The sequence below is a fragment of the Ochotona princeps genome, chromosome 6 (genome assembly GCF_030435755.1).
Source record: "Ochotona princeps isolate mOchPri1 chromosome 6, mOchPri1.hap1, whole genome shotgun sequence".
NCBI classification, from domain to species: domain Eukaryota; kingdom Metazoa; phylum Chordata; class Mammalia; order Lagomorpha; family Ochotonidae; genus Ochotona; species Ochotona princeps.
The window spans coordinates 24851475-24873681 of NC_080837.1; the positions used below are offsets into that span (position 1 = coordinate 24851475).

The 22207-nt window shown below is 39.3% G+C and overlaps 1 protein-coding gene across 2 annotated transcripts in view; it reads left to right on the plus strand.

Moving 5' to 3' along the window:
* The window catches only part of RFX7 (regulatory factor X7), a 125619-nt gene extending 103770 nt beyond the window's left edge, over positions 1-21849 (plus strand). Inside the window, exons 5-10 of one of the 2 annotated variants that reach the window (XM_058665813.1) lie at positions 6353-6469; positions 7750-7834; positions 8349-8556; positions 13172-13467; positions 15658-15948; positions 16111-21849. In XM_058665813.1, coding sequence (XP_058521796.1) covers positions 6353-6469; positions 7750-7834; positions 8349-8556; positions 13172-13467; positions 15658-15948; positions 16111-18933 — 3820 coding nt within the window. In that variant the 3' untranslated portion in view covers positions 18934-21849. Of the gene's footprint in view, positions 1-6352; positions 6470-7749; positions 7835-8348; positions 8557-13171; positions 13468-15657 lie in introns of both variants that reach the window. The other variant, XM_058665812.1, reaches the window with a different exon arrangement.
* Positions 21850-22207: the final 358 nt, after the last annotated feature.

The window sequence follows — 22207 nt, forward strand, 5'->3', positions numbered from 1 at the left end:
GAAATAAAGATACTTATGTGGTCACCACTATTACTTGGCTGGGTGACCGTTAATGAAATGTCCGACTTGAAGTCTCTCCTCTTTGCCCCACTGTATCCTGTATCCCTAGTGCAGTTTTACAGTTAAGATGAAGTTCATCTGGGCCCGGTGCAATGGCTCAGCACCTAAATCCTTGCCTTGCATGCACCTGGATCCCATATGGGCTCTGGATTGTGTCCCAACTGCTGCATAGTGTGATAGGCCAAGAATTTTAGCTACCATTTACAATAAATGGCTATGGAAATCTTGTAAATTATATTGTGAGAAAGACAGGCATATGATATGCCAGGGCCAAAATGATAAACCACAGTGAGCACCAGAGAAAGAACAGAACTATAAATGTCTGAACCTGCTGTGAAAGCGTGGTGCTGCCAGGTGGCACATCTAACTTTGCATGCAGACTTCACAGGACTTTCTTGAGTTCCTAGTTTTAGAAATATCATTGCTTTTTTACATCTTTTCACTTTCTATTCGTTGCCATCACCATTCACTTGAAGGATTAATTTGGTTTCAGGAGTTTCTCCTGCAACTTCCTGTTATAAAATTTTCACACATAACAGGCATATTTAAAAAATAATTTAAAAATATATATGATTCACCTTGACTCAACAATATTTTTCCTGTGCCATCTGAAAGAGAGTTGTGTGTATCATAATACTTCTAAGAATAAGGATCACTTTTATAGTCACAAAACCTTGATCACAACTAAGAAAATTAGCAAAATTTTTAATTCATCTTTTATCTGATTTGGAGCTATGTTAAACATAGAAAAAATGTATCGTTTTTAGAGTCTGCATAGGTCTTGATAATTTGTTTTAAAGATTTATTTCTTTTTATTGCAAAGTCAGATATACAGAGAGGAGAGAGAGAGAGGGGAATATCCTCTGCCCAATGAATCACTCCCCAAGTGGCCGCAATGACCAGAGCTGAGCCATTCCGAAGCCAGGAGCCAGGAGCCTCCTCCAGGTCTCCCACGTGGGTGCAGGGTTCCAAAGCTCTGGGCTGTTCTAGACTGCTCTCCCAGACCACAAGCAGGGAACTGGATGGAAAGCGGGGCTATTGCGATTAGAACTGGTACCCATATGGGATCCTGGCATGTGCAAGGCGAGGACTTTAGATGCTGAGCTACCACACCAGGCCCGGTCTTGGTATTTTGAAAACAGTGAATCATTACTAAGGGACAAACATTCCTGCAAGTCAGTCACTTCTAGTCTCCAGTTTTACACTTGATCTTAGCCAAAAGGCCGAGAAGCAATTGTCTCCAGTTTTAACACCTGGGATTCAGATTCATGCAGCAGCAAGAGTAACAATTTATTGCATCTCATAATTTAAGACAATTAGTAACAAGTAGTCAAAACTATATTTTTTTGTAATATTGTATTTCTGAGATACATCACATATTATAGAATTTACTATTTTAGAGTTACAAATGTTTTGATATATTTTAAAAAACTGTACATCAGTTACTATCTATTTTAGAATATTTTCATTATCTCCCCCAAAATCCTGTATCCATAGCATCACTATCTGCTATCATGGAACAATATGAAAATACAAATGTCTTTTTCATTAAATTCAGATACTTGTGGACAACTTTCTCTCAAGAGTCACAGGATGTGATTACTTCTTAGAACTTGGATGCAGAATTACTGGGGGATGGCAACAACAGGTGTCAGTTAAGATGTCCATAATGGAGTGCTTGGGTTCTGCTCCAAACTCTAGCTTCCTGCTAATTCAGACCCTGGCCCACAGCAGCGATGACTTTAATTATCAAGTCTGCCACCCACTTGGGAGACCTGGATTGTGTTTCCAGCTCTCAGGTTCAGTTCCAAGAGACCAGTGTGGACATTTGAGGAGTGAACCATTAGATCGAACTCTCTTTCACTCACTCACTCTTTTGCTCATGAATTTTTTAAAGTAGTTTTTTGTAACGCTGAAAGGATTTCAACAGCTATTCCGCATTGACAGCTTTAGACTAATTAGATACTGAACCCTATTACTTTTACCTCATTCACCTTCTGTATTACCTAGCAAATGTATTGTTTGATATTACTTTTAAGAATATACAATTCTGCCATGTCTTTTTGGTCTCCCTAAACAACCACATCCTTTATTATTATTATTAGCATATGGATGCGAACATTCACCAAAATGATCATTTGAGACTAGATAAGAAGATAACTTTTAATACAAAGATGATCATTCTCCACAAATTCCTTTGTTTGTAAATTGCTTCACATTTCATGATATAATTTTAGTTGATTCCTAGGCATTCAGTACAATAACAGTCATTAATTAGCAATAAAGGGCCCGACATGATAGCGTAATGGTTAAGGTCCTCACCTTGAACGCCCCGGGATCCCATATGGGCTCCTGTTCTAATCCCAGCAGCTCCACTTCCTATCCAGCTACTTGTTTGTGGCCTGGAAAATCAGTTGAGGACGGTCCAAAGCCTTGAGACCCTGCACCCACTTGGGAGACCTGGAAGAAAGTTCCTGGCTCCTGGCTCCTGGCTTCGGATCGGCACATCACCAGCCATTGTGGCCACTTGGGGAGTGAATCATCGGATGGAAGATCTTCCTCTCTGTCTCTCCTCCTCTCTGTATATCCACCTTTAGAATAAAATAATAAATAAATCTTCATAAAAATTAGCAATAAAAATGTCTCATCTGTAAGATAAATGGATGTGGCTAGATCATTTTCCGAAGCACATCTCTGCCAGTTCCTCATGTACAAATGTATGTGTTAGCAATGCTTGCCTCGAGGCTGTTGAGAGGACTAAGGAGGTAATACATGCATGCAGAGTGCTCACAAAACACCAGCTACCGTTACATACCCTGTTTCTGCTTGTATCTTTTGCAAATGTGCAATCTTTACCTTGAATTTATGTAATTAATTTGTAAATGCTGTGAATAAAAGTTCAAATGAATTGCTACTATGATCTTGAAGGACACATTTGTGGTCAGTTGATTGAATATTGGGCTTGCTCTCAGTCTTAGAAACATAGTTTTAGCTGAAGAGCATGAGGAGAAACAAATTATCTCATTTTAAAATAACATTGGATTGTTTCTTCACTTTATTTTGAGTTTCGCATAAATATAATGTGATGCTGAGGTAGATATTAACTGCTCATCTTGCTTGCTCAACCTGTAGTAAATGTTATAGAAAAAAAAAAAAGATATGAACCTACCAGGATCTCCGCATGGCCTGAAATAACCTAAGATTTTTATACACAGTTCATGGGAAAATGGAGTTTAAAAGATAAGTTTACTTCTGGTGCAAAAAAAAAATTTAATTCTTGCATACTTTTTAAATAAAATTTAATCCCATGATTTTTTTTTTTGAATTTTGGGAAAGGAGTTACAGAGTAGGAAGTTTTGGAAGTTTTGGAAGGCATGTCTTCCATCCTCTGATTTATTCCCCAACTAACCACTACAACCAGGGCTGGACCAGGCTAGAGCCAGGAGCCAGGAGTCTCCTGTCTGAGTGCAACAGACCATGACTTAAGCCATCTCTTGCTGCTTTCCCAGGCATATTAGCAGGAAACTGGATGGAATGTGGAGCATACAGTACTTGAATGATGCCCATGTCAGATACTCGCCCTGCAACTAGTAGCCTTACCTGCTACACCACAATACCAACCCCTGCATGAACTTTGTAAATATCATTGTCAAAATGATGAACAGATATCCCCTAAGTTCTTACTAGCTTATAATCATTGACTGTCTAGATCTTCCCATCTGGAAATGGCTCTGATGATAGAATTCTTTGTAAGCTAGAACTGATAAAAATTGGATCAGCCACCTGACAATGAAGAGCTCTCCCTGTTAGGGAAGTGATCATATTGAAGTAACCCTTCATGCAGGAGGATGTGCTCGCTTCAGCAGCACATATACCCCTCATGCAAGAGTATGACCATTTCTGCATCTGGCAGGATATCCATCTACACAACTTGGTAAGTCATATCTACTTCTAAGGACTCATTCTGAATAATGGTATTATTTAAACGGAAGTTTTATTTTTTCTTCAATATAAGAGATATGAAAGTATTAAATGTTGAATCAAAAGTATTTTATTCTAACCCTGCCTGCCACTTAGGTGCAGTAATTTGAACTGACTCTGTATTCACAGGCACTTTTAATATTTATCCACTGAAGACTGTTCTGAAGGTGAGGTTGCTGTGAAAAAAACCTCATCTTTTAAAGGATAGAATAAATAAGCCAGGCAGAATTAGATGATCATTCTTTGTAGTCACCATTCAGTAGAAACTATTGGAAATCAAATTTGGCATTGATCAGATTTGTGAATATGCTATTAGTATTTTTTATGGCCAGTCTTCTTCCCACCACTAGAAAAATGTTACTGAAATAATATAAGGAAAGCTACATCAGAATCTGAATTGTGAAGGGAGAATGTCCTGCTTCACATTTGATTTCAGTTTTTTAGGCCCACATGCCAGGGCTGTTATAGAAGTCAGCTTTTTATTAGTCTTTAATGTGTTTCTCTAAAGCTTCTCATCGTTTTAGGATCACATACAGATAGGCTTAATGTGACTTAATTCTCTTTCGTGATGCTGAGAATACAGTGGTGAGCCAAGCTGAGAACACTGCCAGGTTGAACTTAGAATGAAATACAAGTAACAAACAAGTAATATCAAAATTACATAATTTTGAATCATGAGAGGAAATGGACAGAGTACACTGATAGAAAAAATCTAGTGAGAGTGGCAAGAGTACTATTTTAGAGAAGGTAGAGACCCTTTCAAAAATCATAACTTAAGCTGAGCATTGAAGAGTATAAAAGGCAATATTGTAAGTTGAGAAATGTGTCAAACCCTAACAGGCCCAGGGTCTAATTTCATTCACATTTTTTCTGCACTGATTTAAGCCATAAAAATGACTAGTTTCACTTGTTATGGAAATTGTCATTATTTATTGCCATTTATTTCCATTTTCTGCACTAAAAAATAGTCCGCTCTTCACTCTCATATATTCAGTCTTGACCCCCAAACCACTCAGAGTTATCACAGTTAGTCTCTGTAAATACAAAGTACCTTGCAGCTTCCCACATGGGAAAATTTCAGTGCATGTTTGTTCCTCTTTCCTTCTCCCTACCTCTAACTCTGTTGAATGTTGCTGAGCAGCTCCTTCCACCCCAGACCCCAGGGATATGAACAATTTGTTGTAGGGGATATCCAAAAGATATACTATTGTCTGTGTCTGTTTCCATTTTGTCTGTATCAAGGCTCCTAGGAGTCTCTGCCTCGTCCTGACTCTCCCAATTTGACTGCTGGAGCGAAGGTTAGTTCCAAGGTTAGTTCCAAATCAGGAAATTCAGCAGTCTACAGCAACCCAAGTCTTAGATTCCATTACTCCCTGCCTACCATGCCTCCCAGTTTCTATTTCTTTCTGGGTCTTAACTCCATCCCTTAGGATTTCTACATGATTTCTTCTACTCATGATTTCTTCATCAGGAAGCTGCCTTGGTTGTTGCTGAATGGGAGGGAGGCAAGGAAATACGAAATTCCTTTAAATTCCTCATCTTTGGCATTTCCTACTTAGTGGTTCTTCCAAAGGCCAACAATTTTGAGAAAGACTTTGTCAGCCAGAACAGGGTGTGACGCTGGTCTACTGCTTAACTGGTACAGGGTTGGCATTTTGCTTATTCCAGGCAACTCAAAAGAAAACACAACACCTGATTTCAGTAGTAGTTAAGACTGGCTTGCTTCCCTTATCCCATGTGAAGTTATCTGTCTTACAAAGTAACTTATTTTTTGGCAATACCACCTTAGAAGGAGTGAAGGGAGAAAACATTGGGTCTCCGAAACCTCTCTCTCTGCCTTTATGTTTCCTTCATCAGTGAAACTTGAGAACATTGGTATAGATGGGCCAAGTCCCTTAGTTCTAACATACCATGTTTCTGAATTTTAAACCATCTTAAATGGTATTGTGTCTAATATCAACATGTGTGGTGGTTATGTTGGAGGTCATCTCAGTATGCGAGCCTGATACATACAACCAGAGCCCCACTGATTATGCTGGATAGATACCTTCATTTCAGAGTACAGTTCAGTGCAGCTGGATTGTAGTTGGAAAACTTTGTACCAATGTTGTATCTTACTTTGAGTTTCTGTGTACTCTGAAGGTGAATCCAGCTGGCTAAACCGAAGTTAACACAAGTCTCCAAAAAGTGATGGTCATATAAATTGTGATTTGTTGTTTTACTTTGTCAGAGGGATCAAATCACTCTGAAGTAGCACATTGCTATGTAATTTTGAATTGTCACTCTAAATTGGTCCCTCATTCTTTTGCAGGAGCTATTGTGACAATCTTGGTTACCATCCATTAAGTGCTGCTGACTTTGGAAAGATCATGAAAAACGTCTTTCCAAACATGAAGGCACGTCGTTTGGGCACTAGAGGCAAATCTAAATATCCTTTACCAGAATGGTTTTAATAGTCTCTGGGTTCTCACTCATTGTAGAACCATCTGTTGTTGTAGTTCAACTGGCAGCTATATTTAGAATTAAATTTAGATCAACAGATATAAACAACTCAAATGTACTTGGTAGAGTGATTACAAATATTGTTTTCCCAGCTATTTTCAAACTGCAAGAGAAATACCAACTAATAATTCATTTATACATTGAGATTGTGATAGATTTTTACTTTGCTCTGTTGCTGTTTGATGTTGTTAATGGTCTGATCTATTCTGCTTTAACACAGAGAATTATTAAACCATACCATATGTTCAGCAATTGGAAATTATATCAATAAATGTAGAGAAATATGCTAGCCCTTTTTTTCTTTAATGTAGAAATAGGGGGATCACCTTAGCTTAAAAAATGATATTCAAAACCCTTTCTTATGGAGCTTGCATCGAAAGATTAATATTCACATTAGTTTTTCAGCCAGCCGTTTAAAATATGTATTAAAATTAAAGCAAAAACAAAGAAAAGGTCCTTCTTATGATGAGGAAATAGTTAATGAGCAAACAAAAGTAAAGAAATGAAAATCAGAATTCTTTCTGCTCTTGGAAGAAGATTGTGAAACAGAGGGTCTCTGGCAGAAGCACATTTATTTTCTCCCTGCTCAGCTCTTGGCCTTTTCCAGAACATAACATTAGCTACTGTAGAGGAGCTGAAGAAGGGGGGAAAGAGGAAAGCTTTTCTGAAATGTTCCAGGTGTTTTTACCCGGGTGTTGCGTGACCTATCCTTGTCTCCTGAATACAAACAAAAACGTCTTGATGTGTCTTTGGCATGTTGTAGGTGATAATCCTGTGTGTTTCAGTGGAAAAAGAGAAATGAAAAGGTTAAAGCCCTTGTGACACTCTTAAGAGTTGTTTTTGTCCCAGTGCCCTGGGCTAAAGTTTCCCTTCCCTGTGCCAGGTTTCCATCTGGCTATTCCTCTCCTCTTGACCTGTTTGTTACTGGCACAGCATATTAGGAACATTTATTCATAAAATTTATACAGCAGATGAGAATCGTTTCATTTAGAGATAGTAATATTCAACATTCCAGAAGGACTAGTCCAGTTTGAAAAGTGTGAAAGTGTCCAGAGTTTCTAGTATTAAGATATATCTTACTGAAGAATTCCGAAAGATTCAGATGTTTATGCTGACTTTATTCTGATTTCATAGATCACTATTTCTCAGGTGCTGTGTACATTTTTCATATAAGTTAGAGTATTTTTGGCCTTAACTATGTATTACATATTGCTACAGTGGACTAAGAAAAAAAGCTTTTGTTCATATGCCAACACTGCCCAACCTTGACTTTCACAAAACTGGAGATGGGGTAAGAATTACACCTTTTCATTTTAATAAATAGACTTGTACAGTTGTATCAGCATTGCGCTTTTTCCTGCAAAGTATCATGTAGATAAAACCAGAGACAAGAAAATGTGCCTTTTACAAAAATGAGCAAAAGAACCTACAGTGATTAAAAAGTATTAGCATGTATTATATACAATTACCATGAAGCTTGAGAGAATGAAGACCTAAAGTTATTGATTTGTAGATATGTCCATGGTATGTAAGAAAAGAAATGCATAATAATATCTACATCATAAATATTTTTCAGAAGAAAAAGTTATGACAGGTGACATAGTTGCTAAGTTTTTTAAGATGTTGCTAGCTGACATGTATTACATTGTGTTGGGAAGGAGTTATTGTCTGCCCATGCATGACTTCATTGTGCTTTCACATGACAGATTTGTTCTCCCAGTTAAGAATGCCTATCTTGACTACACTTGAGTCTAATTTCTGATTTTTCTTTTAAAAAGTTAACTTTTCTTTGTTTCTTTGTTTAGTTGGAAGGAACTGAGCCTTCTGGGCAGCTTCAGAATATTGACGAAGAAGTTATCTCCTCTGCTTGTCGTCTTGTATGTGAGTGGGCCCAGAAAGTGCTAAGCCAGCCATTTGAAACAGTCTTGGAATTAGCCCGCTTTCTTGTCAAAAGTCACTATATAGGCACCAAGTCAATGGCAGCTCTAACTGTAATGGCAGCGGCACCAGCAGGTATGAAATTATTGCTCAAACTAACAGAAATATTACTCTGTTTAGAATTCATCACAGGAAAAAAGGTATTTGACAAAAGAGCTTCATCCTTTTAGTGTTTGTGTTAGTTCATTTAACCTCCAATTATTCTAAATTTTGATGAGTTTGTTGAACCAACAAAATAAAATAGCCATTTAATTATAAAACTTGCTCCTGTATTTTTCTATATTGGTCCATTGAAATAAAACTAGGGGCAGGCCTTTGGCACAGTGGTTAAGAGACTGGTTGGAGGGACCGGCCCGGTGGCCTAGCGGCTAAAGTCCTCACCTTGAACGTGCCGGGATACCATAGGGGCGCTGGTTCTAATCCCGGCAGCTCCACTTCCCATCCAGCTCCCTGCTTGTGGCCTGGGAAAGCAGTCGAGGACGGCCCAAGGCCTTGGGACCCTGCACCCGCGTGGGAGACCAGGAAGAGGTTCCTGGTTCCCAACTTCGGATCGGCACAGCACCAGCCATTGTGGTCATTTGGGGAGTGAATCATTAGATGGAAGATCTTCCTCTCTGTCTCTCCTCCTCTCTGTATATCTGACTTTGCAATAAAATAAAAATACATATGTAAAAAAAGAAAAAAGAGCTGGTTGGAAGTACTGAGTTGAAATTTCACCTCACTTCCAGGCCCAGCTTCCTACTAATGCACAGCCTTGGAGCAGCAGTAATGGCTCGAGTCCTTGAGCCGGTGCCATCCCTGTGGGACACGTGGATTGAGCTCCAGGCTCCTGGCTCATATCTGACTCAGCTCTGGCTGTTGCAGGCATTTGGAGAATGAACCCGTGGATAGAACATCTTTCTGTTTCTCTGTGTGTCTCTCTGCCTTTCAAATAAATAAAAACCTTTTTAAAGAAAACATTTTTTAAAAAATATAAAAATTGATTTGGATTCTCTGGTATTTTCTTAATTTCCCCATTCTTATTTTTAAATGTAAAGAAAATGTGTATCTAACAAGATCAGGCTAAATTTTGAAATTCCGTGCTAGTCTTTCTATATGTCTCAAACAGATTAAATTCAAGTAAAAAAGGGGTGAGGGGCCGGCCCAGCAGTAAAGGTGCCAGTGAGCTAGCCACATCCCATCTCAGAGTGTCTGAGTTCAGTCCTGAGCTCCATTGCCAAGTCAAGCTTCCTGCCGATACATCCCTGAGAGGCAACAGGTAATGATTCAAGCCATTCAGTTTCTGCACCCGCAGGAGACGTAGGTGGAGCTCCCAACTCCCAGCAGGTGGAAAGTATGCCAGGGAATGACAATATTCTCTAACCCTTTTTATATCTCTGCCTCTCAACTAAATAAAATTACACATTAGAATCCTATCGTAGAAACTAACACTTATAACTAAAGAGATCTTTGTGCACTGTGATAAAATAAAAAACTTAGTCTCACACAAAAATACTGTTTTGGGGTATTACTGTAAAATAAAAAGGAATATGTATACATGTTTAAGATTTATTTTTACTTGAAAGGCAGACTTAAAGAGATAGGGATCTTCCATCCACTGGTTCACTCTCCAAATGACCACAACAGCCAGAGCTGGGCCATTCTCAAGCCAGGAGTCCAGAACTTCCTCTGGGTCTCCTACATTAGTGCGGTGTCCCAAGGATTTGGGTCATCTGTCGCTGCTTCCCCAGGCACATTGGCAGGGAGCTGGACCATAAGCAGAGCAGCTGGGGTTTGAACCTATGCCCATATGGGATGTCAGCGTTACAGGCAGAGGGTTAATATGCAACATACCATGACGCTGGCTCCACAGGATATTTTTTAAATATGCATGTAAGTTAGTATTTTAATTCAAGCGAACTCTGTTGAAATTTGCAGTTCTAGGAATTACTAGTATCAGTGGAGTAAATGTGCCCTCCTAAATGAATAGCAACTATGTGTGTCAGTTCTGATGAAATTTTAACATCTTGGTCACACCTCATAAACTTAATGGTGAAGAAACTGCTTGGTAACTCTAGAAAGTTAACATCTCTGAAAACATGTTACTATGAAACTTGTTTTCCAAGTTGATTCTCTTGTTAAATATTTTGAAACATACAATAGATCTATCATAGCCAGAATTATACTCATAATTAATTCACTTGTTTAGTATTTTAATTTACACATTTGAATGATCAGTTTTATTTTTTGCTTTACATTTATCAGAAGCTTTAAGCATCTTTATGTGTGTATGATCCATCCTCTCATTGTGGTCAATAGAGGATACATTCTGACAAAATTGCCTCCACAAGAGTTAGTCCTGGGCCCGGCGGCGTGGCCTAGCGGCTAAAGTCCTCGCCTTGAAAGCCCCGGGATCCCATATGGGCGCCGGTTCTAATCCCGGCAGCTCCACTTCCCATCCAGCTCCCTGCTTGTGGCCTGGGAAAGCAGTTGAGGACGGCCCAATGCATTGGGACACTGCACCCGCGTGGGAGACCCGGAAGAGGTTCCAGGTTCCCGGCTTCGGATCGGCACGCATCAGCCCGTTGCGGCTCACTTGGGGAGTGAATCATCAGACGGAAGATCTTCCTCTCTGTCTCTCCTCCTCTGTGTATATCTGGCTTTGTAATAAAATGAATAAATCTTTAAAAAAAAAGAGATAGTCCTAAGTTTTCTTGTGTGCGCATACTCCGTATGCCCTAAATCTATTCACTTTACTTAAACTTAAGCAGACATGTGCTTGGCAGCAGCTACCTAAGTGGCTAAAATTACCCCAGCAGTCCAGTGGGATAGATGATACTTATCCCCAATTTGCAGATCAAGAAACAGGAAGGTTAAGAAACTTGTCTATGAATAAATAGCAAAGCGAGGGTTTGTTTGGATCCTGATTTTCCTGTTTACAAAGCACAAGTTAACTCTGTTCTATCATACTACTCTCTTACCTTATGGCAGAATGAAACGGGAGAGGCATGGACCCTTTGGCTTCCCATTCCGCCTCCCCATCCTGACAGTGAGCAATTCTTCAACAGATTGAGGGCACAGGAGCAGACAGTGCAAGGAAAAGAAACAGGATTGTGTTATTCCTCACATTATTCACAAGTCTGACTGAAATTAGTATTGAGGGACTAAAGCAATTTTGAACGGATAAAATTTTTAAAAACATTAAACATTATATGCACAGGTAATTGAAAATATTGTGGAAAAGGTGAAATGAATTAAAATAATTTGGGTGCAAAAATATTGTAAATTTATGCCACTATTTTGTAATATGCATTTTTCATGAATTTACTTAAGACCCCTAGTATGTAAACAAAAGTTTTCCGTGTTTTGAAAGCAGTCAGTGCAGGTGGCTAAGCACTTTATGAGTTGTAAGATTACTCAACCCATTTTCGATCACTTCTTAAATTGTGTTCTCAGCCCTTAATACCATTTTTTTAAAAACATCCTTGGTAGTGGAATAATTTTCATCCTTTGAAGGTGAAATTGATTTCTTAATAAATATAGTCTCCATATTAAGAACAGGTTGTGTTACAAATGTCCTTTTGTAAGTCAGCTGCTTGGAACTCATTCCTGTCTCGAAACCCTGGCAAGAGGGATAAGGCAGCCAAACTGTGAGCCCTTGGCAGAGGCCCTCCAGGGTGCAGCTCAAGGATGGGCTCAGAGGGAGAGTACAGTTTGAGCTGAATTTAAAAAGAAAAGAAATACCAAAGTGGCAGAGAAAGTGAAGGATTATTAATGTGGGAGAAACTTCCAGTCTTTTTGTTCTCTGTCTGCTCCCATCCTCTGGTTGTACCTGTTAGCTAGAATGATAAAAAGCAGAAATGGGGCTGGGAGAGGTTTACCAGGAAGATTGTGTTTTCCTCCCCTTTTTTCTCTCCCTGCTTTTATTGACCACAGCTTGCTTTCTGATGCTCTTAATACTACAACCCAAGTGTGAAAAAGAGCTTTGTAAGAAGGTAAACTTTTATTACTTAATCTGTTTTTTTTTCTTCATATATGTCTTGTTCATTTTATCCTTTTTTTTCCCCCCAAGGCTTCTTTATGTGTCTTTATTATCAACAAAACAGAAAATTATGTGGTAATACAGTGAATTCCCCACTGCTGTTTTAGTTTCGTCAATGGCACTTTCTGAGAAGAGCTTGACCTTGAGAATTTCTGCTTCTTAGTTTCTTCTCGGTCACACTGGAATAACCATTTACATGCAATAAAATTGTAGTGTCTGTCTTCTAAACGTGGAATGGTTTCAGCAAATGTTTACTAAATACCCTTGTGGACTGAATATTGAAATCATGGAAATGCTTAACTTGCAGATTAGAGAAGAGAGTAAAAAAAAAAAAAAACACTGACAGTTGATAATGCTGTCTTGACGCTTACCTTAGCTCTTGTACATGTTATTTTGTGGCTTACTCACTTCAGAATTGTTAGTGTTACTGTAAAACTCAAACAGTCGCCTGAGTTCAATCATATTTTACAATGTCAATTAAAATCACACTGATAAAAGTTTATAAATTGGAGGTCTACTCCTTGTGCTTATCAGAGAAATCACAAATTATAATTTTCTGCTTTGGTTGTTCTGCCCAGCAGATGGCTGCATAGTCAAAGAAACTGAATTTTAACTTCCTCCTGTGAAAGAAGAGTACTTACTTGAGCATTCCTTTCTGTTTATTTTCAGGAATTAAAGGAATTCCCCAGACATCTGCATTTATACCTACAGCTGAAAGTAATTCCTTTCAGCCACAGGTGAAGACTTTGCCATCTCCTATTGATGCTAAACAACAGCTGCAACGGAAAATCCAGAAGAAGCAACAAGAACAGAAATTACAGTCCCCTTTGCCAGGAGAATCATCAGCAAAAAAATCAGAAGGCACTACAGCCAATGGAGTGACTAATCTTCCAAATGGAAATTCTGCAATCCTCTCTCCTCAACCTATTGGTATCGTTGTGGCAGCTGTCCCTAGTCCCATTCCGGTAATATCATTAAGTAGTATTTGACCTTAGTGGGATGGCAGGAAATCAGTGCTTTAATTAAGAATCAGATGTGAGGTGGGCATTTGGTCTAGCATTTAAGATGCAAGTTAGGATTTCCACATCCAATAAGGGAGGGCCTCTTTCAAGTCCCAAACCTACTTTCTATTCCAGATGGTTGTTAATGTGCACTTGGAGAGGCAGTAGGAGATGCCACTCATGTTGGAGACTCCTGTTGAGATCCCTGCACCCACGATTGACCTGTCCAATCCTGGTCATTGCAGGCACTTGAGAGTGAATCCATTCTCTGTGTGTGTGTGTGTGTGTGTGTGTGTGTGTGTGTGTCCTCTTTCACTTTTTCTACGTCAAATAACAAATTAAGTTAATTTTTAAAAAATGGAAGTTGAAAAGAAGGCAGTTGTGGAGATACACATAAGCTATAGCTAATACTGGGCAAAGTAAGCTAAACTGCTGCCTGGAATTCTGGCATCTCATAGCACCAGTTCAAGTCCCAACTACTCCACCTCCAACTCAGCTCCCTGTTAATGTGCCTGAAAAGGCAGAAGATGGCCCAAGCGCTTGACACTCTGCATGGGAGAACTGGATTGAGCTCCTGTCTCCTGGCTTCAGCCTGAACCAATCCAAGCAATTGCAGCCATTTGAGAAGTGAACCAGCAGATGGAAAATCTTTGTTTCTTCCTTTGTATCTTTCTGTCTTTCTCACCCTCTCTGTCTTTCACCTTCCCTCCTCCTCTCTTCCTTCTTCCCTAGCTTGCTCTGTTTCTTCTTCCTTGCCTCCCTCGTCTCTCCTGTCCTCTCCCGTGTTCTCTCCCTCCCTACTCCCTTCCAAATAAAATAAAATAAATATTCAAAACAATGCACTCATAAACTGACACTTGTCTTTGGTCCCCTTCAGCCAGTATCTTTCACTCCACATGGGCATTGTTAATTATGAAGTCAGCCATATGATTAACATGAAAACACAAAGTTATAAGACCTACAGGATATGCACATTACCAGAGTTTTATGGAACAGTGAGTCAGTTTTAGAGTTGTATCATAGTTATTATGGTAGCAAACTATCTGTGATTTACTTTTTTTTTCTTTTTAATATTAAGATGGAGCACAATTGTAATATGTATGAGTAATGCGTTAACATAGGCTATCACTGCAACATGCTGAATATAGTGACTTGGACAAGTCCTTTTGTAACCCCAAGTTTGTTTCTTTATTTTTTATATTCTTCTGTCTCACATAGCAGGGAACATAATGAGGACTTTAAAATTAAAGTGTAGCGTGCTAAAATAAAGTGAAATTTTATAATATTATTGATAATATTATTAAGGAGATATTTCATCTTGTGTTTCTTAGTGCTATCATCATCCTTATGTCATTAAAATGGGAAATACTACAAGCTTCTCTGTTCAGTGTAGTGCAGACTTGTGCAGACACTAGGAGTCCCATTCAGAGTGGTTTAGTTACTCAAGTTCAAGGTAGAACAATTGGGTTTTTCTATTAAATTGTTTATTTGTTTGTTTGAAAAGCAAAGTTAGAGAGAGTGGGAAACAGAGAAAGAGAAAGAGGTTCTGTCTACTGGTTTACTTCCAAATGTCTGCAGTGGGTAAGCATGGGTCAGGCCAAAGCCAAGAGCCAGAACTCCACTCAGGTTCCCCCGTGTGTGGCAGGGGCTGAAGCACTTGAGCCATCTTCAGCTACTTTCCAAGGCACGTTATCAAGGAGCTGGATTAGGAGTGATGCAGGCAGGACTTGAACCAGCGCTGAAGTAGGATGCTAGTCACCTGCCCCCAGTGGTTGATTGCTATCAGAGTATCTCCTTTGAGTGAGCATCTTCTTGGCATAGATTCTTCTTAAAAATCTCCTCTTCCTGTCACTTCCTGTAAGTCAGTTTTATTAAGTATTGATTATAGACATAAAGTTTTTAGTCTTGTTTACAGGAAGGTGTCTTAGTAGTGTTCTTATGTGGCATTTTTATTTTGTAAATAAATTACATTATGGATTTTTTTCTGGTTGTACACAACCTGGTCTAAAATAACTCCTCCAGAAAAGGAATTATCTTTATGTTTCTTTCTAGCATTAACATTTCATGAATGCCTTAATTCCACAGATGTAGACAAGCTACTGTTTATGTCCTACACTTTCTCTATCCGATGGTTCTCATTTTCTCTCTTAACAGGTTCAGCGGACTGGGCAGTTGGTGACTTCACCAAGTCCAGTGAGTTCGTCCGATGGTAAAGTTCTTCCCCTCAATGTGCAGGTGGTCACTCAGCACATGCAGTCTGTGAAGCAGACACCAAAGACTCCTCAGAACGTTCCAGCCAGCCCTGGTGGGGATCGTTCTGCCCGGCACCGTTACCCTCAGATCTTACCCAAACCAGCTAACACCAGTGCGCTCACCATCCGCTCTCCAACGACTGTCCTCTTTACTAGCAGTCCCATCAAAACCGCCGTTGTGCCCGCTTCCCATGTGAGTTCTCTAAATGTGGTGAAAATGACAACAATATCCCTCACACCCAGCAACGGTCATACCCCTCTTAAACATTCTGCCTCAGTAAGCAGCGCTACAGCAACAACAGAAGAATCAAGGAGTGTTCCCCAAATCAAGAATGGTTCTGTTATCTCTCTTCAGTCTCCAGGCTCTAGGACCAGCAGCACTGGGGGAACGTCTGCCGTGGAAGTAAAAATGGAACCTGAAATGTCATCAGACGAGCACCCTGTGCAGTGCCAAGAGAACTCTGATGGGGCTAAAATTCCCCAGGCAACATCTAGTGCCCTCATAGGACAGAAAAGCAGCACGGATGGAGCAGTGCAAAAACCTTCCAGTGAAAGTGTCACTGAAATAAAAGCCACCAAGGTCTGTGACCAGAGGACCAAATGTAAAAGTCGCTGTAATGAAATTCTGCCAGGCACTTCAACAGGCAATAATCAAAGCACTGTCACTCTCCCAGTTGCCACCCAAAACTTAACTTTCACCAGCAGCAGCTCACCATCTAATGGTGACTCAATAAATAAAGACCCTAAATTATGCACTAAAAGTCCAAGGAAACGACTGTCTTCTACATTACAAGAGTTGCAGGTGCCTCCTGTGAAGAAACCAATTGTGGAACAGCTTGCTACAGTTGTCATAGAAGGTCAGAAACCAGGTAGTGTTAAGAAAGACCAAAAGGTTCCACATTCAGGGAAAATAGAAAGTTCCACCACAGGTGCTCAGATTCCTAGCAAGATATCAGCAAATGTCAGTTCACCCACAGTGGAAAATCAACCCTTGAATTCTACCCTTCTTATCAGTGATTCAGCTTTGGAACAGCAGGCAACACCCTCATCATCTCCAGACATCAAAGTAAAACTTGAAAGGAGTGTCTTTCTGTTGGACAATGATTCAAAATCAGATGGCAGCTTTAATCCAAATGAGTGGCAACAAGTCTCTAAGGATTCTGAGTTTATATCTGCTGGCTGTGACCAACAGCAGGCTATCAGTGTTATGACAATTCCTGAGCATTCTGATATCAACGACTTAGAGAAATCTGTTTGGGAGTTAGAAGGAATGCCACAGGACACATACAGCCAGCAGCTGCATAGCCAGATACAAGAATCTTCTTTGAATCAAATACAAGCACAGCCTTCAGATCAGTTACCTCTACAGTCTGAACTGAAGGAGTTTGAGCCTTCTGTTACCCAGACAAATGAAAACTACTTTCCTTTTGATGATGAACTCACACAAGATAGTATTGTGGAAGAGCTGGTGCTTATGGAGCAGCAAATGTCAATGAATAATTCACATTCTTATGGTAACTGTTTGGGAATGACCCTTCAGAGTCAGTCCATAACTCCAGGAGCTCCAATGTCATCTCACACCTCCAGCACCCATTTCTACCATCCAATCCACAGCAATGGCACACCAATCCACACACCCACACCTACCCCAACTCCTACACCCACCCCAACCCCAACTCCAACCCCAACGTCTGAAATGATTGCCGGATCTCAAAGTCTGTCTCGGGAGAGCCCTTGTTCCAGGCTAGCCCAGACAACACCTGTGGATAGCGCTTTAGGAAGTAGCCGACACACCCCCATTGGCACTCCACATTCTAACTGCAGCAGTAGCGTCCCTCCCAGCCCTGTTGAATGCAGGAATCCATTTGCATTCACCCCAATAAGCTCCAGTATGGCCTATCATGATGCCAGCATTGTCTCAAGTAGTCCTGTGAAGCCAATGCAAAGACCAATGGCCACACACCCTGACAAAACTAAGCTTGAATGGATGAATAATGGGTATAGTGGAGTTGGTAATTCATCAGTTTCTGGCCATGGAATTCTCCCAAGCTATCAGGAACTAGTGGAAGACCGTTTCAGGAAACCTCATGCTTTTGCTGTGCCAGGGCAGTCTTACCAGTCCCAGTCCCGACACCATGACACTCATTTTGGTCGTTTGACTCCTGTCTCTCCTGTGCAACATCAAGGTGCCCCTGTAAGTAACACCAACAAGCAGGAGGGCTTTGCAGTCCCTGCTCCTCTGGATAATAAAGGAACTAATTCGTCTGCCAGCAGCAACTTCAGATGCCGGAGTGTGAGCCCCGCTGTCCATCGCCAACGTAATCTTAGTGGAAGTACCCTCTATCCAGTGTCTAATATCCCACGGTCTAATGTGACCCCCTTTGGAAGTCCAGTAACCCCAGAAGTTAATGTTTTCACAAATGTTCAAACCGACACATGTGCCAACAGCATCGCTCAGAGAAGTCAGTCAGTCCCATTAACAGTCATGATGCAGACAGCTTTCCCAAATGCTCTTCAGAAGCAAACCAACAGTAAAAAAATAACCAATGTTTTATTGAGTAAACTTGACTCTGACAATGATGATGCAGTGAGAGGTTTGGGAATGAACAATCTGCCCTCCAATTACACGGCCCGGATGAATCTCACTCAGATTCTGGAGACTTCCACTGTTTTTCCTAGTGCCAATCCACAAAATATGATTGATTCCAGCACTTCTGTTTATGAATTTCAAACATCATCTTACCTCACCAAAAGTGATAGCACGGATCAGATCAGTTTTTCTCCCAGAGATAATCAAGCACAATCTGAAATTGGAGAGCAACAATTAGATTTCAGTAGCACTGTTAAAGACCTGCTGAGCGGAGACAGCTTGCAAACCAACCAGCAGCTGGCAGGTCAGGTTGCATCGGATCTCACTAATGCTGCATCTGATTTCCCCAGTGACATCAGGTTGTCTTCTGAGCTCTCAGGCAGTATCAATGATTTGAACACGTTAGACCCAAATCTACTGTTTGACCCAGGTCGTCAGCAAGGACAAGATGACGAAGCTACACTGGAAGAATTAAAGAATGACCCATTGTTTCAGCAAATTTGCAGTGAATCCATGAACTCTATGACTTCATCAGGTTTTGAGTGGATAGAAAGCAAGGACCACCCTACTGTTGAAATGTTGGGTTAAATTGTGTTTAATAATATGTAGCACACTGTATCTAAAGACATATGTATTGTATTTGTCTTAATGGAAGTGCCTCCCGCAGCAGAAACACCGACAATTCATTGTGACATTTGCAAAGCGTTTGCTGCAGCAGTGGTTTCTTCTTCAGTAGGAAATGGGTAAACTTGCCTCGGTTCTTAACAAGTTGCTGAAGACAGCAGGCTGTAGAAGAGCAAGTATTAGGTTTTAAATTTTGCAGTGTGCCCCGATTTAATCACATTGCTTGCTAGTAACAAACTGACTGTCCCTCTTTCACAAAGGCGGTCTAGATCTTGATTTTGTATAAGTTAATTTTAATTCATCAGTTAATCTACACAGAATTTGGAAGAAACCATCAGTTTTAGGTGTAGGCTATTTTTTTGTTGTTAGCATTATCTTTTAGATATGAAATCATAGTGAGGATGAACTGTAGAGGAGAAGGTCTTCCTTGAAACAGGGATACTATTCAGGTTATTTTAAATATTTAGGCTTGAAGCATAGAGCTACTGTAGGATGGAGAATCTCTGTAGGACTTTCTGGGGCTTCAGTACCGTTTATACCCACAATGAAGGGCTGAAATAGGAGAAAATAATGAAACATTAAGTATTAATTTAAGAAAAACAAAAGCTGCACTAAAATTTTTAAGAGGAAAAACTAGTAGCCATTTATATTTGTAACCGTATTAGTCTTATTTTAAAATGTTGATTTTAATACGGAGCTACCACATGGAGATATATAGGTACACATACTTGTACATGTATACACTCAGACACACTCAGACACACACACACACACACACACACACAGACACGCACAAGTCATCAACTCTAGAATGTAATTTAGTAGAATAAATACAAGTATATTAGAAAAGTGTTTCATGTTTCATTTACTAGTTGAGATAAGGGTATCTGAAGGAAAATGAAAGCATTTTAGTTTCAATACAATGGCTGCATGTACATATTAAAATTCTATTTAAGATTTATTTTGAAATCTTTCATTATAATATTCTTTAGTAATCAGTTTTTTCCTCCTCAATTTAGTGACTGACTCCTTCACTTCTGCTGAATATAGGAATGCAGTTTGATCATGGGATCCCTTTGAAAAGCAAATAAGCAAGAAGATAACACGAACTGAATGAAAAAAATTTAACCACCTAAGGTCTGAAGCCACAACTCTTTATATCTCTGATAGCACAAAGGAGATATCAGTTGTACTTGAATAAGAGGAGCATTTTATTACATGCTTAATTTATTTATTGTGATAACCACAATTGCGAAAGAAGCAAAGCACTCAGGATTTATTTTAAAATGTCTCTCTCTATGGCTCCCATTTTGTTTATGAATATATTTATGAATTTCACATTGACACAAATCTACTCACTAGCTGACAGCTCCGTGTGTTTTAAGATCACTTGCAAGAGGGTTTATAATTGCCGTTAAGTTTTTAAAGCTAGCATTAAACCATTTGCTTTGCCACCTTGAACCTAGCTAGACATCTTGTCAACCTTAATTAGAAAGCCAATCAGAAGACTACAATCAGTGAATATTTAACAAATGTGATGAAAGGCTTAATTTAATAAAGTTTCATTGTTCAATAATTTGCAAGCTAGGGTACTAACATATTTTGATATACAACTGGTGCTAGCATTGGCTCACAGGTTTATATGTTGGTATGTCCTAGTTATTGGCATTTGTGTGTGTGTTTGCTGTTATCTTGATTTAATGATCTGTTAGATGTTTTCCTTGATACTAGTTATTTCTTCACTGTACATTGAGACACAGCACTACTGCACACCAAAGTATGCAATACCCAAAGGAGACTGTGTGATTTCTTTTAACAAATGATGGGAGCCTTTCTATGTGAGATACTCTGAAAAGGAGATTTTTGAGGCCATTCTAATCCCTTGTTTACATTATTAGCTTACTACTAATATAAAAATAATGGAAATCTTTTTTGATAAAAAAAAAACATACAAAGACTGGAGGATTTTTAACCTCCTGTACAGTATTGCAGCAAACTTTCAATTTGGTTGAATTCGTCCAGCAAACTTTCTGGGGTTCTATATTGCACTAAATTTGTTGAACCTGTGGTAGGCACATCTCTTAGGATAAATGCAACCAATACAGTCCACAGATTAAACTTTTTAAATGTGTTTCATTATGAAAAGACAAAAAATGTCATCAAAGTGACAGATAAAATTGTCTTATGTAGCAATGTGCATTGATCTCAATGAGATATTTCTATTATTCTCTTACATGAGAATATTACAGCAGGAAGAATTAAGTTTAGTTTGCTTCACCGTGTTAATACATGATCACAAAACGTGCATGAGTGTTATTGACTTATCTTGTACAGTACTAGGTATTCCTGTAACCACTTTTTTTTTCTTGGCTGTATTGAAACTGGTTCACTGTTAACCAGGCAAGCATAGTTATTCACAAGTTATTTACTTTTTTATGTTTACTAATTCTGCTTAGTTGTTGTTGACTATGTTCTTTTCTGGGATTATTTTCAATGTTTTGATGTTTAAAACATTTTACATACTGTTTATCATGAGAAGACTTCATGAAGTAAATAATTTTGCATATAATTGCAATAAGCACTGACTTTGGAACTGAAAAGAAGGAAAGTGGTTTTTGTGCAGTGCATCTGAGGTTCAAATAATAGTCTTGTACTACAATGTGCTTTACTACACCATAAATGACAAAAATAAGCCCTGTTTCATGTTTTCATTTAGTGCAAAAAAGTCAGATTTCCCCAGTGTTTTGTTGTCTGTTGTACCTGCTGAAACTACAGTAGTTGAATATCGCAGTAGCATTTCAGTTCTCTTTTTTTATTGAAAGTGCTCAAAAATTGTTTTTTAAATGTTTTCAAGAACAATTAAAAACATTTTATATCAAACTGACTGGATCTTAAGGTGATTTATGGGGTATGTTTTATCTAGACAGTTTTAAATAGACCCACTGCCCTTCATCCTTCCTTTGACTCCTGACATTTGGAGATGTGGAAAAAAGTCAGCATAAGGCAGTACAGTACTGCTCCTCTGCAATCCCAACGATTCAGAGATATTTCATGCATTAGAACCCTGCTGCCAATGTGGGATTTATTACCAATAAATGGTACATGGCAGAGAGCTTGATGTTGTCATAAATGTCATTATGTTAAGTGAAATATGCCAAGCACTGACAGTTATCACAGGATCTCACTCGTGTGGAGTCTTAAATAGGTGATCCCATAGAAGTTAAAAATATAATTGTGA